At 38.7% G+C, this 23818-nt stretch overlaps 1 protein-coding gene across 2 annotated transcripts in view; it reads right to left on the bottom strand.

Moving 5' to 3' along the window:
- Window positions 1–23818, bottom strand: part of hipk3b (homeodomain interacting protein kinase 3b) — a 52870-nt gene that overhangs the window by 3689 nt on the left and 25363 nt on the right. The window contains exons 4-14 of one of the 2 annotated variants that reach the window (XM_079620243.1): window positions 17760–17879; window positions 16988–17074; window positions 16239–16423; window positions 15965–16127; window positions 7792–7909; window positions 5603–5724; window positions 3366–3484; window positions 3049–3213; window positions 1527–1820; window positions 973–1119; window positions 57–286 (exon numbers count right to left, since the gene is read on the bottom strand). In XM_079620243.1, the coding sequence (XP_079476369.1) occupies window positions 57–286; window positions 973–1119; window positions 1527–1820; window positions 3049–3213; window positions 3366–3484; window positions 5603–5724; window positions 7792–7909; window positions 15965–16127; window positions 16239–16423; window positions 16988–17074; window positions 17760–17879 (1750 nt within the window). The remainder of the gene's footprint in view (window positions 1–56; window positions 287–972; window positions 1120–1526; window positions 1821–3048; window positions 3214–3365; window positions 3485–5602; window positions 5725–7791; window positions 7910–15964; window positions 16128–16238; window positions 16424–16987; window positions 17075–17759; window positions 17880–23818) is intronic. The other variant, XM_079620244.1, reaches the window with a different exon arrangement.

The following is a 23818-nucleotide window of genomic DNA, read 5'->3' as shown; positions in this document are numbered from 1 at the left end:
AATTTCAACTGGGTTTGTCAGTGATGTACTTTGAAAGGTTTGGTGGGATTGGTTACCTTTGCGGCCCATCAGCTCATTATTCTGAACCCGCATGGGCGGGACCACCATGGTGCGGATGGGCAGCTTGGCAGACTTGGTCTCTGTAGTTCCATTGGCTTTGCAGTTCTGGTTGTTGTCATTAATATAGGTGGCCTCCTGGAAGGGGCTGTCAGCTCGACTGGAGGACACCGACGCAGGCGAGCCGTCCACCGTATCACATCCACTTTCGCGCTCATCATCTGACATACTGAACGCAGACCAAATCAATCACTCTCAGACACAGAACAAAGAACATACTCACTGATAAACAGTGCTTAGAATGCAACACCATGCACTGATTAAACAAACACCACAAGTATGTGAAACTATGCAGTATGCGACAAACATTCTATAAAATTCTACATTGTCACATGGCCTCTTTACTTTACATGTTAAATTTAGTGAGTAACTAAATCTACTTATCACAAAATAAGGATGTCATTTAGTTTGCAATTAGTGATTTTGTATTTAAGATCCGATTCTCTGAATTGCGGTGCAAACTAAAATGGCGGCGCCCATCACACGTTATATAGATCAGCTAACATTATCATTATAAAGGTTTTTAAACTAAAAAACATTCGCTTACACTTACACAGAATCGAAATATCAGATAGTTCATGATATAGTTAACAAGTTTGTGAATATTTTGAATAAAAATGGAAAAAACTAAAAGCAAAACATCTGTCATACAGCACTATTGTAGCTGTGGTGTGTCACGTAACAAGCATGACGCGTCGCCATGGAAATAATAAGGTGATACGTTCTAAAATAAATGTCGCCTTAAACTTACGCTGAGGGCTCAGCTAGAATATTTTAAAGTACGTGGGAAAGGATTTACTTTGGGCTCAAATCCTCATTCAGACAGTAGTAAACGTGTGTGCATGAAATACGGACCTGTTGGGTCTCTTGCAGGGGGAGGAGCTGGACTGCTCTGAAGCTGATGAACTGGTACTAAGGGTTGAATCGGGACTACTCAAGGAACACACCCGCTCCATATTGAGGGTGCTCTTACATGCCTCACACTCCGGACTGCCTTTACACCTGAAACGCAGTGGGTACATACACTCTAACACTGCCTTTACAAGCCATTTATCACATTGCTACATTGCAATCCCTCTAATGATTTGTATTGAACATTTAAGCCTCAGTTTATCAAATACAACATAGCTCCATATCATAAGCCATGCTGAAATGTTCTCTTCTTCACCCCATCACACTGTCTCCTTCCTTCCATTGTAAACTGAAAGAGATATGATGTACGGCCAGAAGTATGTGGACAAGTTTCCAGTAATTCAGGGTGTAAATATCTTCAAAGCTTACTTCCACCTTGAGCTCCATTAAAGATTTTGTTTTTTGAGCAACATAAAAGCAAGTAAATTCTGACTGAATTTTTTTAGGGTGAACAAACCGTTTGAAACTTCTAGATATGTATTAGACGGGTAACTCACTCTAGTGAATGTTTCTGAGAGTCTGGCCCCTCCTCATCTGTACCACTGCTGATACTGATGACGCTGCCAGCAGGACTCGGAGAGTCAGCGATCACAATGGTCTGCCTCTGCTTCTGAGACGCAGTCGATTCCTCGTACTCTTGTTTCGCCTTACAGTACGCAGGCTCCTCATCCGGCACCGCCTCTACTACACATTCTGCTGCCTCTTCCTCTGTGTTTTTGGCACCGTCTACCATCTTTGGGAACTGGCATGATGAGTTTTGGGAATTGGTGCTGTGCATGAAGTTGTTACTTCTACGTGGGATGATAATGATGAATTAGAAAGGCAGGCATGACAAGAATGTAATAACCGAGGTCAACTACTTTTGAGCTTGCTGATAACCACGTGTAGCAAACAAAGCACAGTGGCAAATGTTTGATCAACCTAATCAAGACATGTATACAAATATATACAACAGTATGGAATGCAAAGTGTGTCACTTCAATTGATTAAATTAATTTGAAAATAAAAAAGTAAACAAATAATTTACCAATAATCTGACTTTTGGGTCTGAAATCTTACAATATAAAAGCTATATGTACAATTATTTAAACAAATATTGATTTCTTTCTTTACTTAAACGATTATTTATGTATTTTAATTTAATTTATTTATATTTGAAAATAAACATTTCACTGTATTAATTTGCTTTAAGACATTGACCAATAAAAAACATATCTGAAAATGTTGATTAATGAATACAAGTGCACCTTTCATCAAAAGGGTGTCCAAAAAATTAAATGGTATTTATTTAACATTATAATGCAATTATAATTTTTAAACATTTAGACAAATATATCCATTTATTGGTCAATTTGTAGTGATTATTATTTTCAGATTTTTTAAATCAGTAAAAGTCATGATTGTGTTTTGAACAGCATTTACCTTTGCAATTTAAAAGTTAAAAATGATCAGTTAAAAGTTAAAGCTATTTAAAAAGTTGTTTTATCATAAACACTTAATTTTATATGGAAGCATAACCCTGGCAAAGTTCAGTTTGAAATGTAATATGTAAAATAGCAATTTAATCCTGAACTTGAATATATTTCCAATACCATAATTGGGACATATATTGGTGCAAAATAAAAATTTAATAATGGATTTTTTGGGGGGATTTAACATTATCAATGTCCATTTACTGACAGTTTCATTTTTTATTGTGTAATTATTTGTTTATTATTCATTCCCTTTTCAAGTAAAAAGAAATAAATGATTATCAATTTAATCAATACTTTTTTATACCAAAAAAATTATTAATGTTGATTTTTTGTCATTGGCCTAAAAAAGAATACATAAAACAATTATTGCATTATTTTTTTATATTTAACTGCATATTTACACGTTTACATTTTTTTAATTAACTGGATGTTTTTTGTTTTTTTTAATTGATTTATAATCGGATCCTTCATTTTATTTTGTTTAAGTGGCACTCCTAGCCCTCCATACACTGACAGCATGTCCAGATATGGTATGTGCATTAACCTGTTTGAAGATGGTTTATTTCTCTTGTTAGCAGCTGGCTGTGGCCACACCACATGAGCTATTCCTATGCTGATAGGCTGGTGAGCTGACATGGCCATTGGGTTTGTTAACAGCGGCTGGTGGGGCATCATGGAGCTGTAATGGTTGCCATGGGAATGAACTTTCCTGCAAAAGATGGGAGAGAAACAAAGCATTTCAGTGTTGAGGAAATTGTACAAAGAAAGATGACTCACACAAGAGCTTGAAATGTGCTTTAATATCGGAACAAATAAATAGAGCAGTGCGAGTACAATGACAGAGAGGCTTGTTTCACCCACCCCCATTCTGCTAGTCTCTGTGGACCTGCCACTGTGTCTGAGGCCAATGTCGCTGCTGAAGGGGCCACCTGAGGCCAAGCGGGCACCAGGATCTGCTGAGGACGATTTGACCACGCCTGCTGTAAAAAAGAAAAGAAAAAAAAGAAGGCATGCTAACTTCCTGACATGGATAAAATAACTCAAAATGTGCCCTTGTCTCCTCAAAGTAGAATTTAAAGACTAGTAAATGGATAGTTTGCATTCTGTCATTAATTACTCACCCTCATGGCGTTCCAAACCCGTACCACAAATTAAGATATTTTTAGTGAAATCTGAGAGCTTTCTGTCCCTCCATTGATGCAACTACCACTTTCAAGGCACAGAAAGGTAGTAAACACATCATTAAAGTAATCCATTTGACTCCAGTGTTTTAACCTCAATTTTATCAAGTGACGAGTGCTTTGTTTGCACAAAAAAACATAACTTACCACTTTATTTACAAAATATTCATCTCCAACGCTCGTTCACGAGAGCACCACAACGCATGCGTGTTGTGTTGTGTTGATGCGAGAGCAGACGTTGCATTAACATGCATCAGAGCTTAATATTTATATAATAAAGTAGTAAATTATGTTTTTTTTGCGTCACATGGATTACTTCAATTATGTCTTTACTGCCTAACTTTCTGGAGTGGTAGTAGTGGTAGTTGTGTAGGCTGTAAATAGACACGTTTCCACTGTCGGGCCAGTGCGAGCCAGGGCTTTAAACGGGCCGTGCCGGGCTAAAAGCCTCGGGCCAGTAGCACCGAGCCCAAAACCACACTGCGTTTCCACTTTTGGGCCAGGGCTTTAAACGGCCCGTGCCGGGCTAAAAGCCTCGGGCCAGTTGCATCGGGCCCAAAACCACACTGCGTTTCCACTGTTGGGCCAGAAGCTCCACAGCGCTTCACTAAAACACGCCCGTAACCCGCCTCTCTGGAACAACGTCACACAAACCTATAATTTCACCAACAAATGGAAGTTTTATCAGAAACTAATCAGAAAGAAATCACAGAAAACAGCGAGAATCGCAAAACCAGCATTTTTTTGTTTAGACAACTTGAAGATTTAAAACCCAAGCATCGATGTTTTACCACAAGTTTACAATAAAAGGGATACATTGATCATAATGAATTAATTTGTGTCAAAATTGCACATTAGTCACACAAAAAAAAAGTAGTTTACTGTTATTTCACAAAAGAAACAGGACTAATTCAGCGCGTCTGTTTTTATGTGTTACAGCACATTTAGAAAGAATGATAATTTCTACAAATATGCCACCAAAAATAAGACCTAAGGAGCTTTATGACACTCTCTCCCAATACAGTTATATTTTCAGTCAGAAAAAAATAGGAAGCTCTCAAAAAGTTGTTTCGAAGAGTTGCTTGCTTTATTTGATGACATATGCAGAGCTGGATATGAATATCAGACAGTCCGGTAAAGAGACGAGACGAGAGGTACTGACAGATAAAATAAAGTGACAAACATAATTGTGATAGCCTTTATGATTTGGATGATTTCTTCAAGCGGTTATATTTACCATGTTTACTATGGTAATGGTATATTTTTGCCTTATACCGTACGGTGATACTGAATCCACATCGAATCACACACAGAAGGTATTCGAACATGAGAGTTTTGAGCCAGAATGATTTTAAAAGTCTTTAATGCTGCTGTTAGCTGGTATATGGAATCATCTGCGGTGTTGACGTCTCTCGACTCAAGTAAACTCCTCCTCTGTTCGTAACCACTCCTCAAGCTCGAGTTGGCCTGCTTTGGACCAAGGTAATGGCCGGGCCCTGTTGAGGAACGATCAAGCCCCGGAAGTGACTGTGGAAACGCGACTGACCCTGGCACGCACTAGCACACCCGCTTTTGGCCGACAGTTGAAACACGGCTAATGAAGGGACTAAAGCTCCCAGATTTCATTAAAAGATCTTCACTTGTGTTTTGAAGATGAACGAATGTCTTACAGGTTTGGAACTACAAGAGAATTAATTAATGACAGAATTTTTATTTTTGGATAAACTAATCCTTTGATACACTGACAAGTCTTTTTTGGGTGTCCAGTAACCATGTAAATAAAATGTATGAAAACAATACATTAAACAAGTTACTTTTCCTTTAAGCCTGATATTAAACAACTGATTAAGTGGAAGTGGAAGTATTAATACAAGTTTGTTTGTAACCAGTTATCGATCAATCCGTATTTGTGTTTACCTGTGTAATGACCCCTGGTCTGATCTGTAGAGGCTGGATGGCAGAGGCTTGTGTCACCAGTGGTACTGTGTTCTCCATGCGCACAGAGAATCCCGTTGGCTTATTTGGGTTAGGTGGGAGACCTGTGACATGAGGCAAGGTTATTATTGTTAACTAAAACAATAAAAAATATGTTAATTATTTCCCTTTAGTTTAAGCTGAAGTACTAAAATAAACTACAGACATGTGACCCGTGCAGGCTAAATGAGTCGAAATGAGCCAATTTAAAATTCTTGACATTCACATAATAAGCTACAGAAGCAATTGAAGTCGATAGAGTCAGCAGAGTCAATTTTGAGAAAAATCTAGTTCAAGTTTTCTGAGGGTTCCAAAACAAACCCCAAAACGCATAGCAACCATACCATAAAATTTGGCACACACCAAGTTAAAACCCATATCTATTGGGAGAATATGTTAAACTTTATTGAAAATATTTATATAAAGAATATTTAATAGATTTTTCTGCTTAGCAGTCAGTTTGAGAAGCGTGCCACTGGTTAAGGGCTACCCATTGAATAATCCATGTAGCAAAAGTATGCAACAAAATAACAACAACAACAATAAATTGCCCATGTTAACAAGTTTAAAAAAACAACAATTAAATTCTGTGAAAGAATTTATGATTTTTCTTGCATGGAAGTGTGGCCAGATTAATAGTGATAAACACAGCTAGCAAAGTTCATTTTAATGCAGTCACGACAGTTTCATATTGTGTCCATGCTAGGGATGCAAACGATGAATCGACCGCTGATTAAGCAAGGTCATGCGCATGCGTGCTGCTCAACCGCGAAACGCGTAAAGCAGAGCACGCTGGAGTTATGTTTGGGACCATTTTACGTTAAAAGGTTACACCTTCATGACTACATGTTTGCATGTGCATTTGCAGCCTTGTTTTATGCAAATGTAGGTTGTGATATTGTGTTTTTTTGTGTAGGGCTATATCTGATTTATATCATATAGGATACATTTGGTTAAGAATAACGCGGTAGTAAAACGCACTGGTGGTCCACTTCAACGCATGCAGCTCAAACAGCAATGCACGACTAATAACTATGATTGGGACTGTCGTATTATATAACATTATAATGAAAACACTATTGTAATAATTTGTTGTGAATTCATTGGGTTTAGTTGCAGTGTTGTTCCAGGAAGAGCGCTACTATATTTGATTATTAAACAAGTCATTTAATTAAATGATAAATTTACATCCCTAGTCCATGCCCAACAATTGTTCATGGTTTGCTACATTAATGTCCACAATCATCTTGTTTAGGTGGTGGCACATTATCACTGAAGTTGTCATTTATAAATTGAGCAAAATGTTCTATTTCAATTACTCCAACAAGATTCGCCGAACGCATTGCATTTAAGGATTAGCCAACCAACTGAACACTCACTATCATCCATTTCCATTTACAAAACACGCATAGATGTACGAAATTGTTTACTTTTCGTGTTTTCAGAGGATGGACGATTCCATGATACCACAATGTGCCACCACGGGATGTTTTGATTAATCACTGAAGGCGTTATTGCGACTGGTTTTGTTTACATCAGCATGGGTTTGAAAATCACATTTCATTGGTTCAGACTCATGACATCGAGAATTCGCTATGAATATTCACTAAGTTGGAATGCTGCACTTTACAACAATACCAAACTTGTGCTAAGGGGAAGCACCAGTCGTCGAGAAAAACAGCATTTTTTTTTCATGGATTATTAAAACAAAGGAAAGATTTAAGAAGGTACACCTCTCAAAAAACATACACAAAGATCATTTTAGATGTTTAATTACTATATGGATCATTGGGATTGCTAGACGAGGGCTTAAGAAACGTATTTTTGTGAAAACCTCAAATGCAACCAAAATTTACATTTGACTTGGTTTGCCGGTAGCTCGTAGTAAGCCTGTGCGCTTTTCAACCCAATGCAACCAACATTTACAACCATTTTGCCAGCACGTGTTACAAAAAAAAAGGTAAAAATATAAACAAAAATAAATTAGTACATCAACATTACTCAAATAATACTGACATGAAGACAAATGACAAAACAGAAAAAAATAAATGGAAAGTTATAGTATCGTTATACTGTTAAACATTGTGGTTGATCTAACATTAGCTTGAATCTGATGACTGAAGGTAAAGTACCTTGAATGGTCGGGGGACAGAGAATAAGCGCCTGTTGGAAAGAGTCACCAAACTGAGCACTTCCTGCCTGGAGAGGGATTCCAGGATGCATCACTGATGGGGCAGATGAGGCTAAAGCCTACAGAAAGAGAAGAGAAAAAAATAATAAATCACAACATACAGTTTGAATGACAGATTAAATGGGTCATATGCAGTTGCACTTTACTTTAGAGTCCTCTTATGCATGTACATACTATGTAATTAATTACTGTAATAACTGGGTAAAAACTATGTACTAATCCTAAACCTAACCTTAACCAATGTAGTGACTTTATATTATTCAGTTCATTCTTGCATACACTGAAAGTGCACATACTCTAAAATAAATTACAACTTCATTCTATAGTTTTTTTTTTCTTTTTTCCCTCAAAGTTTCAGCAAATGTTTCTGTGGACACACATTAAAGTGAATTAATGTCCAGTAATGTCCAATAGAGGGCGACATGGTATTAATAGACAGAACATCAGTTGCCCTGATGAAACTATTTGACATTACATAATGTTTGTATATACTACAAGACCTACAAATATTTAAATACAAAAAGCTTCCCGTTCAAAAGTTGACATGCTTGGTTCTTAATATTATGAGAGAATCATACAATTGCAAACAGCTGCAAGCAGTCACCAATGTTAAAGGAAGAAAACTTTTGAACAGGATAATTTGTTAAAGTTATTTTTCTAACGATGTCTTTATTTTGCTATATACAATCTAAATTATTCAACCCCCATTGCAATATCAGGTTTACTAGCAAAATTGACAGACTTTCAGCTGTTTGCAATGAACAAATCAAACAAAAGTCATTGAAATTGCTCAACACAACAAATGTTTCAAGTGGTTTACTCAAGTCATTAAAAGTTAAATTGAGTTTAAGTCTTAAAATGACAAATCTGCATAATAGTTGTTGTCTCATGCAACTCATAAAGGGCTTAATTTGTTGCACCAGGTTTGCATGAGCTAAATTGGCTAGGTTTGTTGAGTGTCACGTTTGACTGCAAGTTAGAAATATGGCTAAGTCAAAAGTATGGTCCAAAAAGTTAAGAAGATATCATCTTCACAAACAAGGAACAGGATACACCAATGTTCCTAGAGACACCGTTGGAAGCATAGTGCACAAGTTCAAAGATAAAGGAACAGTGGTTACAATACCTAGACGGGGCAGAAAAAAAAAGCCGCCAATGGCTGCAACCAGATTTCTGAGAAGGCAGGTTCAGAAAAACCCTCTGACTGCAAAAGACCTGCAGCCAAACTTGGTGGCAAAAGCCACAGAGGTTTCAGCTTGCACAGTAAGGCGCATTCTAAACTCATGCGGTTTCCATGCCAGAACTCCAAGACGTACACCACCACTGACCCAAAAGCACAAGAAAAGTTGGCTCCAATTTGTTCAAAATCATATAAATAAGCCAGAGAAGTTTTGAGATTCTGTTCTGTGGAGTGATGAAACAAAACTGGAACTTTTCAGCCCTGTGGATCAGAAGTATATCTGAAGGAAGGAGAATGAAGCATATGCTGAAAAGAACGCTGTCCACAGTTAAGCATGGTGGGGCTCAGTGATGCTCTGGGGCTGCTTTGCATCCTCTGGCACTGGAAACCTGCAGCGTGTGGAAGGCAAGATGGATTCATTGAAGTATCAAGAAAACAGTCACATGCAGTCTGTGAGGAAGCTGAAGCTTGGGCGACATTGGACCTTCCAACAGGACAATGACCCAAAGCATTCCTCAAATACCACCAAGGATTGGTTGCAGAAGAAGTCCTGGAAGATTCTACATCAGTCACCTGACTTGAAATCTCTGGTGGGATTTGGAGCACACAAACCCAAGAATATTACTGAACTGGAGGCCATTTTTTCAAGCACTGGATAATTCTGAGATTTTGGTCTATTTTGCAGCCATAACTTGTCTTCGTTCAGACTAGTGGAAAGAAAACATCTAAAATACACATTTAAGTGTTTATTTTATAACACGTTATATATTTATCTATGTATTTCAATTACAATACAATGTTTTCTCTGTACAGACTCCGACATCTACACTTTAGCACTTGCATAACACCAAACATTTCAGTTTTATTCCCATCAGGGTTTTTTTTTTTTTCTTACAAAGGGGTTTGTATATAATTTTATTCCTAAAAAGTATGGTGATTTTTTTCCTAGTGGTTAATATAGTTTTAGTGATAAAAAGAGATTTCATAAATCACCTTTTAAATATAATATGTCAACAAAATTAAACAATAATTTTGAACCTGGCTTTATCAATGTCCAGATTTCTGTCCTAAAATTGTATGCAAATTAGAGCAGTTTAATTAGATAATGCCTCCAGTGCATATAACACCAGATTTCAGATTTGTAATACAAAACAATTGACTTAATGTAGTGTAATTAATCAACTGTGGAAAGTATGGTGATATCTATTACGGTAGTTAACCCTATTTACCTGTAGGGTCTTAAATAATTATTTTTATATAAATTATTAATTATTACAAACCCATTCATATTATATTATAAACCCATTCATATACACATTAATAGGGCTTTAGATCAAAGTTCACATACTCCTGAGCAACAAAGCCATAACTCCAGGGTACAGAATATCTCAAAAAGTGTTAGCAGTGTGAAAGTGATCAAAGAGTGTGAACGTAACCAGGGCAACTCCTTCAGTAGCCACACAATCAATGTTCCAGCTATCTGTGAATGGCTGACTGAATTTACATCTTTTAATTCAATTTACCAGTTTTCAAAACTGAAAGTTACAAAAGTCAAGCCACATTGTGTCGTAAAAACCCAACTACTATGCTTAAAAGGTCATCAAAAAGGCATTGCAATAATCAGCGTGTGCCATCTCAGGTCAGTTTGGTGTGGGTAGAAAGTTCTTCTGCCGTGTCTCTCCTTGGAAACCAAATGTCCTTTCCATGTTGCCATGATGTCAACGATGTTGCCGTGACAACGGCAATAAGGGTTCAAATTTGTGAGATATAAGAAAGACCAGACTTCAGAACTGACAAGAGTCATTTATATGGACAGCATTAAAGACTACAACAACACATACTACTTTACTGCTTGCACAAAATCTTGTTTCTGAAAGCCTGTTTTTAGGAGGAAAGCTTATATTGGCCATGCACACACTGCAGCTAAATTCGGTTGTCAGTTAACCTTTTATCACAGGGATAAGAAATCACAGGGAAAGCGGTACGAGCCGGACTCATTCGTGCAGCCAGATCTTGCAAGCATATCACAAGAACAAGCCCTTTTAAACGAGAATAGCCTATTTAAAGGTAACCAATCTCGTCATATTTTGGAGAGCAAAATTACCATCCAATCACAATTCGTTATCGATTACCTTTCAGTTAGTAAAGGCGGGATATTAGAGAGTGCGGAGGAGATCGGGTAAGATGCGAAGATGTCAAAGATACATGTGTGTACATTTAACGATGATCTTCAAAAAGAGTTTATCAAGTTATTATGCACAGTTAAGTTGTGAAAAAAATAACTTGATGTATCGCGCTGAATGACACACACCAGAAACGCTCTCTTCGACAGCACAAAATCCTGAATTCAGTTCTCTTTGCACTTAAATGGTCAAATACAGACAGGCACATTTTGTGGATTATCTCACGTAAATAAAATCGGTTATGGCTTAAATGAACGTAAACAGCTTGGTGAAAACTGCACGTGTGTCGGTATATTATATCCAAGCATTCGGTCTTGACAGGTATATTAGACAGGTACAGTGGGGTGAACAAGTATTTGATACACTGCAGATTTAGCAGGTTTTCCTACTTATAAAGCATGTAAAGGTCTGTAATTTTTATCATAGGTACACTTCAACTGCGAGAGACGGAATCTAAAACAAAAATCCAGAAAATCACATTGTATGATTTTTAAATAATTAATTTTGCATTTAATTGCATGACAAGTATTTATCCACTCATAACCTGTATTATCTGCACCTGTTTGAACTTGTTACCTGTATAAAAGACACCTGTCCACACACTCAATCAAACATACTCCAACCTCTCCACAATGGCCAAGACCAGAGAGCTGTGTAAGGACATCAGGGATACAATTGTAGACCTGCACAAGTCTGGGATGGGCTACAGGACAATAGGCAAGCAGCTTGGTGAGAAGGCAACAACTGTTGGTGCAATTATTCGAAAAATGGAAGAAGTTCAAGATGACGGTCAATCTCCCTCAGTCTGGGGCACCATGCAAGATCTCACCTCGTGGGGCATCAATGATCATGAGGAAGGTGAGGGATCAGACCAGAACTACACGGCAGGACCTGGGCAATGTAAATGTAAACTCCACTCGCCGTGTTTGGAGGAAGGAGGATGAGTACAACCCCAAGAACACCATCCCAACCGTGAAGCATGGAGGTGGAAACATCATTCTTTGGGGATGCTTTCCTGCAAAGGGGGACACGACGACTGCACCGTATTGAGGGGAGGATGGATGGGGCCATGTATCGCGAGATCTTGGCCAACAACCTCCTTCCCTCAGTAAGAGCATTGAAGATGGGTCGTGGCTGGGTCTTCATGACAACGACCCGAAACACACAGCCAGAGCAACTAAGGAGTGGCTCTGTAAGAAACATCTCAAGGTCCTGGAGTGGCCTAGCCAGTCTCCAGATCTGAACCCAATAGAAAATCTTTGGAGGGAGCTGAAAGTCCGTATTGCCCAGCGACAGCCCCGAAACCTGAAGGATCTGGACAAGGTCTGTATGGAGGAGTGGGCCAAAATCCCTGCCCCACTGTATATTAGACCGCTGTCACTTGATGTTAATAAAACAACAAAATATGTTAAATAAATGTATAATTGTTAAAGGAACACGCCTACTTTTTGGGACTTTAGATTATTCACCGTATCCCCCAGAGTTAGATAAGTCCATACATACCCTTTTCATCTCTGTGCGTGCCGTAACTCTGTTTGACGCACCCACCGCTAGCCTAGCTTAGCACAAAGACTGGAGGTAAACGGCTCCAGCTAGCATACTGCTCCAAATGAGTGACAAAATAACACCAACATTTTCCTAAACATGTTGTGATTTGTATAGTCACAGCGTAGTGATTTGCTCGCAGCACCGGAGCGAACTCTCTGCTCCTCCCCACGGGCAAATCACTCCGCAGAAGTAGCAGTGCTTTGCCTTCTGAGAATATAGTTCCCAGTATGTATACGGTTAGAAGATGGCGGTGTCTCATGTGACCTTGTTATTTGTAGATTTGGGAGCGAGTCGGTGTTCTGTACACATATGGAACAATAATTTAGGAGACCCACTCCCGCATTTAAATGCGGTTGTCACTCCTAAAAAAATACAGCCTTTGAGGCTTATGACTGTAGTGAAAGGCACCGTGTGCTGTGACAGTCCTGTTTTGACAGCCTGTCATCACCTGCACTGAATGGAGCATGTCATGCGGTATGAGTCAACATGACTTTCCACATGTTAAAAAAATAAAAGGCAAGAAACAGAAGTCAAAATGAAGGAACAAAGTGACAGGAGTGCAAGACAGAGCAAGAGGAATAAACTAAAGGATATATGATGTAATACTGTATCTGACGGGCAAATGATCCAGCACAAATGAAAGTGTGTGCAAACCATACAAGCAATCATACAGATAAAATAAAAAAAAATGTTTTATTTAAAACAAGTTTTGCTCCTGCGAAACACCAGATTCACCTACACGTATTACACATTATATTTATTCTATATTTTATTTTAAAAAACAACAACAACAACATACTTTTGTGTTTGGACTATGAGATATACAGTCTTCCTTTCTAGCTGTTTTTTTGTTTTTCAACGAGAGTTTCTCTCATGTTATGCTCTCATCTATTAGAAAAAGCAAACTAACTATGAAAAAAAGTAACGCATTACTTTCTATAAAATGTATGTAGCAAAAAGTTACTAAGGAAGAGTATAATCGGGTAACCGCATTTAATAAGGTATACCAGTTTTTTTTTTAACAAATAAATAAATATTAATATAACTTCGCTTTTTACAGTCGCTAGGACACATTTCTCAATACTTAGGTCACTTTTTCAAAACTCTTCACACAGTGAGCACAACAGAAGTTTATGTGGGCTAAACTGTGGATCATTTATCATTGCTTTGGCACAAAATGAATTCAATGACTACATCTTTCAAATTACATTAATTATTTTCTCACTTCGACACAACAACCGCCAAAACTCTGCGTACCTACAAATGTTGCAAACATTTTTTTTACACATTAACTGTATCGATAAAGTGCAAAAGTGGTGCGCGGACTTTCTCCAGTTCTGAACACGATAACTGCACACTGAGCACGCATTAAAGTTTTTTTTGGAATACATGTAATGCACATTTAAACTAAACCGTTTGGATTAATGCTGAAAGCCGAAACCTTGTGTGTAGCTACTACTGCCTCACAAAATTATGTCAAAGATGATGGACAAAAGCAAAGACACGCTAGAGTTCTTACCGGAACCAGGAAGTATGACCATATTAGCCCGGTTCTGTCAACTCTGCATTGGCTCCCTATTAAATATCGTATACATTTTTAATATATTGCTGATTACTTACAAAGCACTTTTAGGTTTAGCTCCGCAGTACTTGAGTGAGCTCTTAGCGCATTATAGTCCTTCACGTCTATTGCGATCTCAAAATTCTGGCCAGTTGATAATACCTAGAATATCAAAATCGACAAAATCCTTTTCCTATTTAGCACCAAAACTTTGGAACAGTCTCCCTACCATTGTCCGGGAAGCAGACATACTCTGTCAGTTCAAATCTAGACTAAAATCTAGACTAAAACACATCTCTTTGGCCTAGCATACACATAACACATTATAGACTTCTATAAATCAATGTTAGGCAGCATAGTTTAGATCAGCCGGAACCGGGAACACTTCCCATAAATCCTGATGTACTTGGTACATCATAAGAAGGATTGCGTCTACGCTAATATTAGTCTCTCTCTTTATCCCGAGGTTTACCGCTGTCCACCGGATCCAGGCCGTATCCAAATCTGATGAAGGACCTGCACCTGGACACGACGACAACGCAGTCCTGAAGTGTCAACTAGTCTCTCCCCTGTGAAGGCCTCCCTCCCTTCCCTTTACCACTCTACAGATAAAACTTTGTGGGGATAATTCCAGTTCAAGTGGCTATGCGGAAGCGATAATTCTGTATTATACATTTTTCAAGGCTTGGAACCTATTTCATGGTTTGCATTCTCGAGCCACCATGCACTGTTTTGTGCAAATGAGCGGTCGGATGGCATTAAGGGTTTTCTGGTAGAACGATGTCGTGTTAGCGGACCCTAAGTCAATAACTAATGATCGTTGTGAGGAAGTGAATCAATCAAACTTTAGCTGGACAATAACTTTATTCCAGAGCTGCTGTAAAGCCAAACCAATCGCTGTTACTTTAATTTCCTATTATCACTGTAAAGCTGCTTTGAAACAATCCATATTGTTAAAAGCGCTATATAAATTAAGGTGACTGACAAAAAATGCTGCTAAAAAAATGTGTTAGCCAGAGTGGGACTTTTTTGAATTACGCAAAAAAGATGGGGTATTAGACTGGGGTGTTAGTCGATCAACAGTGTGCTCTTTTTGTATGCTTTTGTACAGTTATGATAAATTCTCTCTCTCTCTGCCTCACTACACTCATATTTTTGGTGTGATTCATTGTCTATTTTGCGTTTTCTCTTTTTGGCCAAAAGTTTAAGATAAATTTGACTGATATTTTTTTGTTCTTTGTCTACAGCAATTTCTGTAGATATGATAATATCATTATCGTGAATTCTTTTGGCCACAATAATCGTGTAGTGAAAACATGACATCATGATAGCTCTACACTAAATATATTAAATTCACCAGTTAATGGACTCCATGCTCTACTGTTTTAGCAAGAGGAATGCAAAACTTTGCGGCCTTCACGTGACCTTCAGCACATGCGTCATGCAAAGCTTTGACCTCCACATGAAAAGTGTTAAAGCTAGCATCACAAAAAAAAATGTTTTTACAAGGTTGCTGGGTAACAAAGCAGGAATTGGACAATGTAAACATTAAAAGCAAATGAAAATTGCCATGCAAAAAACTAAATATTCTTAGAGGTTCACAAACTTCCTAGCAGCACTGTAACGATGATGCATTCAGTACCTGAGTGTGAATGCCAGTCACCTTGCAGAAGGGCAGAGTAAGGTTGGGCGCTGCACCAGTGCTCGGGACAGTCCTGACAAACTGAGCCTTGGTCCGGCTGAGGGACTCATAACTGCCTGGTCGTGAGCAGCACATGTCCATGATGTGAAAACAGGATTTGACACTGTAAAGAGATAATTCAGAACACAAAACCTCAGTTTTGTCTAAGTGCTTTTTCTGAAAAAGTCAGAAGGAATGAATCACAAACAAGGCAGAGAAATGAAAAGCCACTCACTGGTTGCTGTGGGGGAAGTCTAGTATGTGCTGCATGGTAACAAAGGGATGGCTAAGGGCGTCACTTGGGGCGATTCTTTCCTCCGCATCTATCAACAACATCTTCTTCAACAAACCCACAAACTCTGCACGATCAACCTTCTCTGCCAACAAATCACAGCCTTCCAGATTCATCACTAGATTCACCTGGAAAATAAATAAATACACAAAACAACAAATAGTTACTCACGTAGGCTACTCCTATTGAGGCATGCATAATAGTGCATAATATTTTTGCAGCCTTGATGAGCATAAGAGAAAAAAATATATATTGTTGACCACAAACAAAACTTGCCAACAGTGTTTTCACTGATCATCATAACTTAGGTCCTTTTTGTATTGAGGGGATGAAAGATTTGTTTTTGTTTTTTATTAGGAAACATTCCACCTAAACCATTCCACATATTTGACTTACATAATAAAGCTTGGAATACATTCCATGTGGTTCTACTGGATAAAATAGAGGAATGACACACATTTGCCGTCATTAGTGAATTTAAAGGTGCCCGCTGAGAAATAGACGTGATTTGTTCATGTTACACTTTTAACTTGCGCAGCACAAAATGAGATATCTATTCGCATTTGTAAAGTAACAGCAGCTCTCCTTGCAGGGATTTTCCATTGGGAGAGAATGAATTGTGGTTGATTCTGAAGACTGATGTGGTAAAAGTGGGATTTTGTGTGTTTTGATCCTGATCCAAAGATACGTACATGCGCTATGTCATCCAAACAGCTGAAGATGTACTTCCTGGCCTCTTTTGATTTCAGCCCCGTCTCGGTCTCGTGCTCTTCTGTGGACTGAAACAAATGTATATCAAAGACGAAACAAAATCAAATAGACCCACTTTATTTTGATACTTGTCCCTGGTCATATAATGCATTATTCATTAATGTGCACAAACATATTTGTTAACATAGTCTTTCATTAAAACGCAATAATAAATGTTTTTGAGGAAAAACAAAACAAAAACTATTTGTAAGACTATTAAGATATATTATTGTATGGTGATTTTTATTATCCTAAATTGAATTCATTCCAAAAAATACTTTCAAGACATATGCTTAAATTTGTAAAATACAATTTAAATATCATTATTTTTTCACATTACAGTAATGACATGGAAATAATTTAAAAATGATTAAAATAATAAAAAAAATGGCCAATTGTAAATCTCAAGTTTTATTGTAGCTCGATATATTTAAGCCAAAATACTTTCTGGTCATTGTCTCCGAAACATGGGTGGGTAAAAAATAATATTAACCATCAATGTAACAGACAAGTTTTCACACTTCAATAAAATCCTGATAGATAAAATAAATTCTAGCCCCGCTGAATATTAGATCACATATTGGAAGTGTGAATTACAATTCATGTTATCTCTTCAACATCCTTATATCGTGAACATGATACAGGTGTTCTGGTGTTGGTGTGTGTGTGTGTGTGTGTGCGCGTGTGTGTGTCTCTCATTGTTCGTGGTCTCACTTTAAGTCTCCAGCCAGCATACGGTGAGTCCGACTCCCGGCAAAAGAAGCGAGACGTCTTCGTCCCCACATTTAACAGATGCTCTCCTGGCAGACCCTGCGTCTGAGAAATGTAGCGAATCTGAGGGGAGACAGATGGGAAAGAGTGAAACCGAGCTAGCTGAACTCAATCATTGTTTATGTTTTAACACTGTCCAACGTAAATGGATACGTCAACAAAAGACCGTACTGAACGTGTTATTGAGATCACATGCTGTTTCTAGGCATCTGAAGCAGCACGTGTTTTGAGAAACACACAGAAATGGTGGATTTATGGCGTCATGCTTGTGTGAAACCTATAGGAGGGTGTGTGTGGTCGTTTTGTGCGTGTTCTTACGTCAACGGCACTGTGGTGCGAGAGAAAGGCCTATTAGATGCTCAGTGTCACATGGGGAAGTGCTGCAGTGGTACATAATAAAATCAGATTACATGACCTCTCAACCCAGGCATATTTCTTCTAAACAGCCCGTCATGCTGGAAAACTTCAGAGAAAGATGACCTGATCCAAAATTATTCAACACAATAAAAGTTGAGAACATTTGCACCAAATCAGTTTCAAGGCAGTGACACACCAAGACGATGGTCAGCCGTCGGTCAATGTCGAGTGTCTGTCAGCTCAGTTTTTGTGGTGTGTTCTACACCATTGGGACTTGTCAGACCACGATGTCGGCTTTTTGTCCAATTGAACAGTTCGGCTAAGCAAACCAGTGGAAAAGAAAAAAAAAATAAGTCAGGCTGGCACACACAGACAAACAAATTGAACATCTTCATGTTACCTGACCATTCCAACACGCAAATATTTTCGACATGTCTGGAATGAAGAAATTGAAAGTCCAACATGATTCATATTCAAAATGGTTTTACTTTTTGGAGTGAAGAATATAAACTACTACTACCACTTGCTGATATAGAAAGTTATTTTCCCCTCACCCAGGCGCTACTTGGCTGTAGTCTTTGTGGTGTGTTCATGCGCAATTTTTCTTGGCCCAGACATAGGCGTCACGAGGTGACATCATTGCTTTAGACTGAAACTTCACACTTAAAAGTGTAGTTTAGTAACTATTTACTAATGTCTTTCTTCTGTGGGGCACACAAGTAAGAAGCTATTGTTTAACAGAGCTATGCAAGATCTGGTAAGACAGTTGAAAATTTCTACAATATCTGTCAGAGTCATACACATCTAATTACACACCACATAGCATAGCAGTCCATAATGATGAATAAAGAAATTCCTGCCGTGGTAACATCTTTCAGTGGTTTGGGTAATAAGTGCTTCAGCACAGCTGACTTCCAGTAATCCATCCATCCATTCTCCAGCCGCTTATCTGGGACCGGGTCGCTGTGGCAGCAGGCTAAGTAGATGTGCCCACATGTCCTTTTCCCCAACAACTTCCCCCAACTCCTCCTGGGGGTTCCCAAGGCATTCCCGGACCAGCTGAGAGATAAAGTCCCTCCAGCATGTCCTGGGTCTCTTCCCAATTAGACATGCACAGAACACCTCAACCGGAAGGAGCTTGAGCGGGACCCTGACCAGATGGCTGAGCTACCTCAACTGACTCCTTTTTATGCTAGGTGTTGGGTGATACAAGTAAAAGTATATAGAGATGTACATTTTTTTCATCAATATTTTTGCAATTGCTCTTTTTTTTTATGTGAACTTTTTTTGCCCCTATTAAAAGGTACAATCTGGATAGAACAGCTATTGTTAGTTACTAAGTATACAAATCGCTTACAGCAAAATCTGCACTAGTAAAATAATAATAATAATCAAGAAATAGGCTAGTGACTACTTAACTGCTTTTTACTCAATGAACACACAAGGATCATTTAAACATCATATGTACTTAAAATTTCCAAAATAAAATTCAAATAAAAAATAAAATTATTCAAAAAGTGCAATATTCCTACAAATTTTAAGAAACAGGGACACCTGACACTTTTTACATAGAGTGGCAGATCTATTATAAATAAAAATTACTAAAGCAAATTTATAACGTAAAATTTTTAAAAAGAATATTTAAGATTCAGCACTATTTTTTAGGTCAGTTTGATTTGTGACATTGACTCTGTTGACAAATGAACGTTGACAAAAGGTCAGATTATGTTTCAAAACAATGTGCACAGGGTGCTCTTTGGAACATTCTCAAATAAACAAATGCTAGATAGCATGATCATCAGGTTTTGTCAACGCTGTCTGTCTGTCTGTCGGTCTATCTGTGGCAAATCTCTTAACACAGGAGTAAAAGCAATAAAAGCTGTAACCTTTTGGCTTCCCAGCTAAATTTCTAATGGTAACCTTTCAAGTACGGTAATTACAGATTATTATTGTTGTTATTTCATTGGCATTTAATTCATGCATAACATTTTAATTCACTTTAAAAAAGGATGTTATCAGCCAACTGGCTAGTAAGTCAGTTTTATTTTTGCACACATTTGGCACTTGGTGAGTGCTACAGTAATTCTGCACCCTGTGGGTGTTCTGGGTGTTTCAGCCTCTGAGAGTAACAGCTTTATTTTCAAACAGGGATCTATCACTTTAGTACTAGAAGAATATGCCTACATGTCCAAACCTGCACCCAGGGCCACAGTCTGCTTACCTGCATTTCTTCTACATTCAAGGTCTAATAGCCACTTGGTATAACACAGTGGCAGAGTCAAACGAAAGGCTTCACATGTCTGCGAGATGAGGCCCTACGATTGGTGCCGTAAGTGGGCGTTCATTTAGGCTATAAATATATTTTGCTGTGCAAGATTAAATTGAACACCCCAGTGAAGGAGGTGCGTGTATTAGGAGTGTGACCCCACAAGCCATTTTAGTCCCTAGACTGGAATCACACCTTAGGCAGTTAGGTGACACCCCAGACATATAATTGTTCAGAGGCGATGTAGCGACGTCCTGTTAAACATACTTAATGTGCTCTTGCGTTGCTATCCTTTGGCGGTAACAAACCTCAGTACTCAAGGGGGCGATAGTGTAGGTGTCAAATGTAACTTTTTTTTTTACTTTCCAGCAAAAGTCTCTTTCAAACTGTTGCTCAGTCATGACAGTAGTTGACCTGAAAGAGAAAACTGCCTATAGAAGACGGTTTATGTCAACGTTTGTTTTTTTTTTTATATTTGATGTGACGGGTGGAATAATATTTATATTGTCATTTGTGGTGCGCAAATCTTTGCGAGCGGTCAATTGGGTACCCACTGATAGGCAGCTGCTTTCAAACTGTCCCTTGCTTATTTGTGTTCACGTTCTGTAGTCTGAAGACGGTCAAATGTTTCTAATTACAGCACAAATTGAAGAGTTGAGCACAGCAGCATCTGCGCGCTGCAACTGAAGTGATTGGCAGCTTCAGTCATTAAAAAGAGAGCACTCTGATACTAACATTTTGTATTTTTCATTGCTGAAATTCGGGTTGTATGATTCCTGTGGGTTGTGGCTTTTTGTTTTTCAGTAAATTTTTCTATCCATATGTACCCCATTGTTAAGAGACCGCGGGGGTTAAGTTGGTTGGGTGGGGATGTTGTATTGATATGCGTTTTCATGTTCTCAATCTGGATTGATTATTGTTAAAAAATTAAAGAAATATCGTAATTAAAAAAAGGAGCACTCTTTGTTTGCGTTCTGAATCTATTAATTTGAATAAAAGTTTTATGTTTCATGCTGCTAAGAGGACCAACGTCCAAGAGATTCAGGAGAGACAAACGCATTCAAATACAGAGTGAATCCGCTAAAATATCCCTGCCCTGATATAATATTATGACTATATAGGCTCATTTGGCTATACGTTCTTTTAATTTATGGAGACGTCTAAGCATCAGCATATAGCCTATTTTTGAACATTTGTTCAAAATAGCCTGTATGGGCAGACTGTTTACATATAAGCAAAAGTTTTGTAAATTGTTTACTTTCGCCTCGGAAAAATGTGATCGGTTTATGTGATCGGCAAGCTGAGAGACCACGTATGGAATTATCAACTGGTTCAGATCAGCGGCCGATCATTAAGCATTCCTAGAAACTATACCAATAAAAAAGTTTTCATATCCATATTTTACCTCAAAGTATATGGGTTGCCGACCCCAGGTTGGGAACCACTAATCTAGTGGATGGATCCTGAAACTGTCGGCAAAACCTCAGACAGGAGCTCCACCCGCGTCCTTTTACAATGAAGTACCGCACACATTTCTGAGATGGTCTCTGCTTCTTTGCAGTGCAAATGTAAATCAAGAACTAGTTGTTTGAATATGTACAGTGCTTTCTTTGTTCAAAAAACACAATGTAAAAGCTAACCAGCAGCCATATCACCCTGTAGCCCAAGACTGGTTGCCCACTGAAGCTAAGCGGGGCTGAGCCTGGTTAGTACCTGGATGGGAGACCTCCTGGGAAAACCAGGTTGCTGCTGGTAGAGGTGTTAGTGAGACCAGCAGGTGGCGCTCACCCTGTGGTCTGTGTGGGTCCTAATGCCCCAGTGTAGTGACGGGGACACTATCCTGCCAAAAGAGCGCTGTCCTTTGGATGAGACGTTAAACCGAGGTCCTGACTCTCTGTGGTCATTAAAAATCCCAGGATGTCCTTCGAAAAAGAGTAGGGGTGTAACCCCGGCATCCTGGCCAAATTTGCCCCTTGGCCTCTGTCCATCATGGCCTCCTAATCATCCTCCTATATATACTAATTGGCTTCATCACTGTCTCCTCTCCACCAGTAAGCTGGTGTGTGGTGGGCGTTCTGGCGCAATATGGCTGCCGTCGCATCATCCATGTGGATGCTGCACATTGGTGGTGGTTGAGGAGATTCCCCCCCTTCTATGTAAAGCGCTTTGGGGTCTCAGATAAAGCGCTATATAAATGTAACGAATTATTATTTTTAATTATTAATGATTTATGTATTTGAGGATCAGAGAAGAGTCTTAGGCCTTGTTTACACTGTCAGTGAAATGTGACCCAATTCTGATTTTCTGCTCATTTGTGACACAGATCGGATGTGTTCTATGACCGTGTCAACAGGAATAAAACGCATGCATTCAGATATTTCCAGATCGGTTTCAGGCTTCATTCATATGTGGAAAGAAATCAAGATATAAATCAGATATTTGTCAATGCAACTGTCATGTAAACAGCCAGATCGGATTTTCTGAGGCATTAGGCTACGTCTCCGCGGTTTAATGACAAGAGCAACGTCGACGCGCATCTGCAAAGGGACGGATGGCCCGACGAAACGTCGTGTCGGCATAGAAGAGGAATGTGGACAAACGTTGACAACATATCAAAGGTTGGCTTGCTCATCTTAAAATTTTGGACTCACCGCTCCTCGTTAAAGCCCGTTTTTTCTCGTGCCATTTATGCCAACATTTTTTTTGGCGTGCATATGATACGCACTTTATGCCGTGTAATCCACACACAATCCACACCCCTAATCTTACCCAAGGGGTTAACAGTGTGTATCATATGCACGCAAAAACTATTTTTGCCGTATAAATGGCACAATAAATATAAATTGTGCTAGATACGCACTTTCATGAGATCTTGTTGTATGTTCCCACCAGTCCTGAGAACTCTCTCGCACACAATGATGGCCATTTTCGTCCTCCTCCACCTCAAAATCATATATCGCAAAGCTAGCAACAAGCATATTTTGCGTTTGGCCATCTGTGCAAGAACCCCCTTTAAGCATGCGCGATGTTCCAGATAATATGTTAAGTATAAACGCATTAATCGGATATGGGTCGCAATTGAAAGAAAGTGTAAACGGACGGTTTATAGGCAACAAAAAAAAAAACGGATATAGGCAACAAATCAGAATTGGGCATCAAGACCTGCGGTGTAAACGAGGCCTTAGTCTAGTATTTGCCGTCTAGTTCTAACAAATACAGCCTGTGCATAGCACTTCATCTATTATAATGTAAAAGACAGGAAAAACTGAGCACCCACATATCTACAATAAACTTTGTAACCTGTAAATTGATGAAAATATAATGCGATGCACTTATTACTGCCTCAGATGCCTGCTAATGACTGAAACCACAAATCTCC

This window comes from Phoxinus phoxinus, assembly GCF_949152265.1.
Source record: "Phoxinus phoxinus genome assembly, chromosome: 8".
Taxonomy (NCBI): Eukaryota; Metazoa; Chordata; class Actinopteri; order Cypriniformes; family Leuciscidae; genus Phoxinus; species Phoxinus phoxinus.
This window is presented reverse-complemented; position numbering and strand designations above follow the sequence as displayed.